At 40.7% G+C, this 7,618-nt stretch overlaps 1 protein-coding gene across 1 annotated transcript in view; it reads left to right on the forward strand.

Moving 5' to 3' along the window:
- ankrd6b (ankyrin repeat domain 6b) overlaps positions 1 to 7,618 on the forward strand; it is a 26,836-nt gene that overhangs the window by 2,874 nt on the left and 16,344 nt on the right. Inside the window, exons 2-3 of the mRNA XM_035679069.1 lie at positions 1,461 to 1,569; positions 6,017 to 6,138. Coding sequence (XP_035534962.1) covers positions 1,461 to 1,569; positions 6,017 to 6,138 — 231 coding nt within the window. The remainder of the gene's footprint in view (positions 1 to 1,460; positions 1,570 to 6,016; positions 6,139 to 7,618) is intronic.

Below are 7,618 nucleotides of genomic sequence, written 5' to 3' on the forward strand. Positions count from 1 at the left end.
TGAAAATATTTGGGATAATGTAAGCATCCAACTCAAAACATGTATAACATTGGCCTAGTATTTATTTTTAAAGACATTTTAATGCAAATTTTGTATATATTATTTCGTCTTAAAGATCCTTTTACTGTATGGTGAGTTCATTCTCATTCCTAAATACAAAACAGTTTTATCAGCGTGTGAGTGAATGTAACGTTGATTTAGCTGAGTGTGAATTGAGCCATCATATATTTTCTTTGCTGAGTAACCTACAGCAAGAAGTTTAGAAGTGTGTTGATATACAGATGTTTCAACAAATTATCACAGCTTTTAGCTGCTTGCTTGCCAGATGGATTTACTGGCACAGCTTTCAAGCTCAGGAGAACACTCACACACTCACTCACTCTCACACACGCACACACACACGCACACACACACACACACACACGTGTGTGACAGTCAGAACTGGCAACAAAGTCCCCTGAGGCCTTTCTTTATTATTTCATCCCAGCTCTTACATCTTCTTGCAAACACACCAAGGTTCAAAGGTCATTTACTAATACACGTTATGTTATAATGATGTAACACTCTCTTGTGCCAGTTTGGGCCAGTGTACATCTAAAACAATGGCCTGGATGTTAGATGTGGAGAAGTAATTATACTGTAGGCAGGGCACCTTTTTTCTCATGTGGCAATCTGTTGGGACTGAGTTTGAACCCAATTTATGTGACAAAGTATAGAAAATGGTACCACTTGACTGTTTTCAAGGTTTATTTATTTTTAGAGTGAGAACGATCTGTTTTTGAACTTTTGTTCCTTTTGTTCAAATAAAATAAAATAATTTTGTGAAGAAAATACTGGCAACCCCCATCTTTTTTTTTTTTTTTTTTTTTTTCAAACAATGCTCTGTGGTGTCAGATGTGAATGTTCTTCTTAATCTTTCTCTGGCCGACCACTGACTCCTGGTTGATGACCATTGACCTCTTCCAGTGGATTTTGGTCCTTGCTGTTTCACTGATGTACTGCTAGCATATTCAACAAACTAGATTTTGCTTAGCCCCACCCTTCATAGTTACTGTTGGTATGCCTGTCAAGTTGTCCATTCTAGCATGGCACATATGCCGCGTACAATAATAACAATGGCAGATTCAATTGTTCTTTGATTTCAGGCAGTGGTAGTCAACAAACTTGAAATTTGCTATCTAAAATAACAAATGTAGCTAGCTAATTATTAATATGAGAGTTGCTTGACTTGTTTTAAAACAAGAACCCAGTAAGGGTCTAAAATATACATTTTCTGGCTATATACATGATGTTTTGCTAAAAGACAGGCTAAAGCTGAATGTTCATGTAAAAACTCAACCACACCCGTTCATCTTCCATATGATCCAAACCTGCGGCCGGATGGAAGCTTCCTGAAGAGGCATGTATGATGGCTCTGCCACTATTGTACTAGCCTGCTTTCTGGCTCTCGTATTGTGCAGAACCCTCACAGGCACCTGTTCCTGGCCTGTGAGCTGCCTGGCTGTTTGCACAATGCGTTCCAGTCTGGTGTGGGCAGAGGGTGCTGGTTACCACACAGTGATGGAGGAGGTGAGGACACTCTTGCGGGTGGCTCTATAGAACTGGGTGCGAAATTTCTGGGAGATGTTAATCTTTTGGATTCCACATTGTTAACTGAACACTATGCTGAGACACAGTGTTCCTGTAGGCCAACTCATGATTGTACTTGATGAGGCCCACGTCATGGTGTCATCAGCAAACTTGACCAGCTTGAGCTTTAGTGTTGGTGGTGAGGGAAGTCTGTATTCCACTCACAGATGGGGTGGGGTACCTGCAGTTGGTGTGTAGACACGCAGGGAGGATGGTATTAAAGGCCTGACAGGTGCTGGGTGTGTACAGGTGGTTGATCAACAGAGAGGCTGGCTCAGTAGGTGAGCTATAAAGGGTCTTAGACCTGTGATATCACATTCTTTTTCATGGAGCAGTGTGGGCTAGGTTTGTCAAAAATATAAATACAGAATATGTATATAAATGATTGCCAGGGCTAAGTCCTTGCTGCAGCGACCATTGGTTTGGGTCTAGCCTGTTGTTGCGTGTCATCGCTTATCTCTCTCCCCCTTCCTTTCTATCTTGAGCTGTTCTTTCAGTTAACGCAGGTGTAGTTGTATATTGCAACCCCCATGCTTCATCTTCCCCTCCCAAGCACGAAGGATAAACTATGGTGGCTGCCAAACTTGTGAAAACTGTAGAAACATGGCAATTTCCATGGAAGGTAACCCGCTCCCTCTGTAGATATAAATGGCTCATTCTAAGATAACAAAAACAAAACTACTCGTATTTTCAGGTGACTATACACTAATGAAAACATACATATGAATATTATATTCCATTTCCGACATTAGAAACTACTAATTATACATTTGATAGTATTAAAAGTACCGAAGTTATCAAAAATCCGTTCCAATCACACATCAAGCTTGTAGATCTCTACACTGTTTATTACAGTCTGTAGTATAATCCTGCTGATGAGGCAGTGGCATTTTTCTCCATTATCACTTTGTTTCCCCAGATACAGTAACAACAGAGCTTTTGTGCTGCATGTTTCCTGGATTTAGGAGTTTAACTTCTACATGGTAAGAGGCCAAGTTTCAGGCACACGTAAAATGATTGGTTTCATGGTAATTTTTTTTTTTTAATTTTGTCAGATACCTAATTTTAAAAGAGACCACATGCAAACAGGGCTGAGCACTCTCTGTTTGAGAAAGCTTTATAACGGATGTTTTTGTTGTGTCATGTGCTTTGTGTTTGCTGTTCTGGCAGTGACACTGCAAACCAATTTTCCATGGGAACATGAACACATGTCATCATATTGAAACAGCTACAACAATATTACATGTGCTGCTGCTTGCTCTGCATGATCAACATGATCTTGTTTTAAAGCAGCTGTATTTGGGTATTTTGGCAGGGTGCCATTGTGGAAGCTAAATCCAGGATAAAGGGGGCAGAGTTTCATCTGAAACATTCCTCTGCTCAGAAAAAGGAATGTAGGAGTAGTTTTTGGAAGGGTAATATGATGAATGGATTGAAAGTGAAAAAACAGATGTATAAAAAGCAGGCAGGAAGGGTACAGTAATGTATGGAAGAAGAGAATGAGTGAGTGCCTTATCACCTCTGAATTTACTATCTAGAGAGGTCAGTGGCCAACTGGTCTCATCCCTCAATGACAGAAGTTTGATTTAATTTGAATTTTTATAAGGAATTAATAAAAATAAGTGAAACACACTTTATATTAACATTTCAACTGTAATTTGGAAACACACAAAGTATACACTTACTGTGAAGCTATACTAGATCTATGTTATATATTTGAGTTGTGAACTTACATTATCCCAAATGTTTTCAACAGTGTTTAAACTAATTTTATTCAGATACTATTTATCTGTTTTGTTGAACTTGTTCCGTATTTTTATGCTCAGTCTGTGTTTGTACAAACCTGGCAAATAAAGTGATTCTAATTCTATTCTAATATTTATAGGAATGTTTTCATTAGTGTATAATCACCTGAAAGTAAGAATTGTTGTCCTTCGTTAGCTTATAATCAGCCGTTTTTATCTACAGAGTGAGAGCGGGTCTTGTTCCTCGGAGGCCACCATGCTGAACTGCCATGAATTTACAGCAACCCAGAACGGACAAAGCAAACACTGGTTGTAGATGCTGCATTCTAGCATATAATCACGTATGTGTGTGCGTGCAATACACAAAACGGGACCTACTCATAGAAAACGGCTCCATTACACTACTAGAGGTCAGAAACACCACAGGGAATGTTTGAAAGAAAACTGTTATAGGTTAAAAAAAAGCTTCTAAACACAGGTCCTCCACTTCACAAGTCCCGTGCAGTGAGGAGAATGAGGACTTCTGGTCCCTCTCAAACAGCTCTTTGAATAATTCGTTTTTATACCTCAAAGAACGGTGTTTGGATCCTTTCCACAACACAAGCCAACAGAGCATTAAGATGTGACAGCATACCGACAGCCACAGCCAGACACTCAGTCAGTCTGGAGACAACAGAGGCTCCCTGCTGGCCCGAAGCCTGCTGTTTACCTGAGCTCGCCTGATGGCTTCCGTCCAAGCCAGGCCCTATGTAACTCAATCTGAGGACCACATAAATGCAGAGCCGAGCCGCACCCAAACAAAGCACGAACCTCCAAATGCCGAGATAATACCTGGGGTGTAATGCGGCTTGTGCTGTTGTGTGGGAATACACACTGGATCTGTAATTAAACCGTGTTTACTCAGTATAATTACAGATTAACAGAGATCACCTGGATCTTGTGTTTGAAGTGTGAATGGTTACCTACATGCTGACATCCTGCTCTCTCATTCCCCTCCATGCAGTTCAGGTTGGATGTAATGTTCAGGATGTCGTGGTGTGTTGAGAGCTTTTAACCTAATCCTGCCAGCGAATATTATCCTAATATCTCCTGGCTACTGTAAGAAGGAATTTCCCACTGTTTACTGCCCTTATGTCATCTCACCTTCCATGGTTAAGTACAGAGCATCGCTGCATTCCAACAGGTGCGTTTTCCATTAGCACAGGTTGTCAGTTCCAAAATTATATTTCATCACCTAATTCAGGCTGCATCTATCCATGCATATAGTTTTAGTTTCATTAGCCCTGTCAGGGTTTCCCTCTGGAAACTGTTTAGCCAAGGTGGTAAGCCACCCAGATCCTTATACATCTCATCTCATTTTGCCTAGAGATGCAGTAACACAGGGTTCCCACACATCCTGGAAAACCTGAGACTAGTTTTCCAGTCATGGAAACACCTGGAAATTGATTAAAATAACCAAATATCCTGGAAATAATTGATGTTATCCTCGACGTCCTGGAAATTGTATTTTAGCCCTTCCACTCAGATCTACGCCTTAGATATCCTTCGTATTTAGTTGATAGGAGAACCTGTATGGTATGACATTAAAACCAGGTTTACCACGTGGAAATAACTTGCAGCAATCTTTTTGGCACTGTGTATTTTTTTTCCCCGAAAAACAAGTCCTGGAAAGGCCCTGGGAAATAATTTCTTACAGAGTGGGAACCCTGAAACAGTAGTCACATTTGTGGAATGTAAGGCATTTGCTGTGTGCTGTGGTTAATGTTTTGTATCAATTGTTTTATGATTTTAGCAGAGGTGTTCAGTAGAAACTACTGCAGGCCACCCAGAGTAAGAGCTGGGTAAGATTCTAAAAGAAACAGACACACATCTATATCAGTTGTTAAAAAGGACCTTCCTCGTTATATAAAATAAATAGAAAACATGACAAATTGGCATGACAAATTCAGCTGTAATACTACATTGGAGTATATAAATTTTTTAGGCTGACCCCTGCATTACAGACAAACACTGTGTAGGAACTCAATGTTTTTTTATTTGTTTATCTCTCACCCTTTAACTTATTTAAGATTTTATTTTATTTCCAAGGCAAATTATAGGACTGTTCTTAAGACCATTTATTACAGATTTATACATCGTGGCCCTGGTTTGGAGATATGTCTTTAAGATTTCTGCATCCACCTGAATATAGCGCTCAGTGTTGTAAAATGATATTCTATGTATTTTGGATAATCCACAGACATTGCTGTTTTTTATAGGAACTATTTCTTACGTAGAAAATCCATTTAGCTGTTACCATTTTTAATTAAATCCTAAGCCTTGGGTATCAGCAATAAAAAGTAACTTTTTTGCTTCAGGGCCCGCCCACAGGTCCTTGTATCCTCTGCTCAGCTTACATGAACATCTGTGCACATTGCGCACTGTTCTCTTAAACCATGGATTAAGGACTTGTTTGTTTTTGGATTGTACTCTGTAGCAGATTGTCTCCAGCTATGAGCACTGTAACTTCCGCTGCAGCCGTATCTGTCTCACTGCACTGTGATTCTGTGTGGGACAGCAGTGATGGGCTTCTTTCCTCCACTTTGTCTGCTTCTGTGGGTCGGTTGTGTGCTTACGTTGTGTCTCTTGTTCACTTGGCTGAGTTGTGTGTCTTTTGTGTCCACAGTATGGCAGAAGCCCCCTGCACTTGGCTGCCTACAAAGGCCACATCGAGGTTGTGCATATCCTGCTCAAAGCTGGCTGCGACCTGGACATCCAAGACGACGTGAGTAAATCCATCTGTGTGTCGGCCATTTTTCAACTTCCAGCTCTCGCGCTGCAGTCCTGATTGGCGGTACCAGTGGATTTTTCTCAATTCTGTTTTATTGGAATGATTTTTTAAGACCCACAACATTAAACTTTTTTTTCTTTTCTTTTTTTTGTAAACACAAAGATAACTAGTCTAATGACATCCAGTGGCCTTGAATGGGACTCGTTGGACTGTCCACTTGTGGGTTTTCCCTCAGGATGCAAGTCCCCCTTTCCCACAGATAGTGATAACACAGACCTCTGGCATTGCCAAATTCATTCTCTGTGGTCAATGAGCTCCGCAACAGGCAGCAACACATCCTCCAGGACTGGAGGGAGCGGGAGGTGCAGACTGAAGCAGGAGGAGGAGGATGAGGAGGAGAAGGAGGGGAGAAGACAGTGGAGAAGGGCTGGGAAAGAGCTTGGAGGATCAGGGAGAGTGAAGGAGGTTAGCCAAACCTGCTCCTACTGAGTCAGGAAATCTGTCCCCCCCATCCTTCCTTCCCTGAAGGCCACCATTGCTGCTGCTGCTGCTGCTGCTGCTGTGCTCAGCTCAGTACTTATCTAGCTTGGAATCACACTCTCTCCTCCCCTTCTCCTTTCTCTTTCTCCTCCATCCCTTCCGCTAATCATTGCTCTTTGTTCCTGTGCTCTTGGACCTGCTAAGTGTCACTAACCAATCATCTGTTCAGTCTGCAGCAGTTCCATTTATGGCATTAATGTTAACTGAACCTTTTTCATGTGACTGTGCTCTCACTGCTTTCATATGGTTATACACACCACTGTGGTCTCTAAACAGCTATTTAAATGTACCTGCTGTGTATTGCTATATTGGGACCACATTTACAACATTACTGCTTAAGTCAGTAATAACTCTGCTAAGCTTGGGATACATGGTGTGCTTCTGAAACAACGGAGCTTACAAAATGGTCAACATTTAAAGGGATAGTTTGCTTTTTGGGAATTTTGTACTACTTTGAATATATGTTAAATTGTATTTTGTAAAGATACTGATATCTATGGGATGAAGTAGCTTCCCTACTAAGTGTTACAAAACATTTTTCATATTTTCTACCTTATTAACAATTTTTTGTGGTCTTATGGTTTGGATCTACTGTCCATCATGATGCTAATAATTAATAAATAAAAATGTATTAATAAATGTTTAAAGCTGCATTTATTTGAGCAACGTTGGTTCCCTGAACATGTGAGATTAGAAGATCAGGCCTCAGGTTTGTTTAATACAGATATGGACTCATGACCTTGTTAGCTTATCTTAGCATAAAGACTGGAAGCAGGGGGACAGAGTTAGCCTGGCTCTCTCAAAAGTTTACCTACCGGCACCTCTAAAGCTCATTTGTGTACTCCGTACACAAACAGAAATGTTTAAATTACTTTATGGTTTTAGGGGGAGTTAGGGTTAGGGGTGGGGTGGTCGTCCCCCAATCGGAAGCTTG

Source organism: Morone saxatilis, unplaced genomic scaffold, assembly GCF_004916995.1.
Source record: "Morone saxatilis isolate NCDOM2014 unplaced genomic scaffold, NCSU_SB_2.0 Contig7, whole genome shotgun sequence".
Classification (NCBI taxonomy): domain Eukaryota; kingdom Metazoa; phylum Chordata; class Actinopteri; family Moronidae; genus Morone; species Morone saxatilis.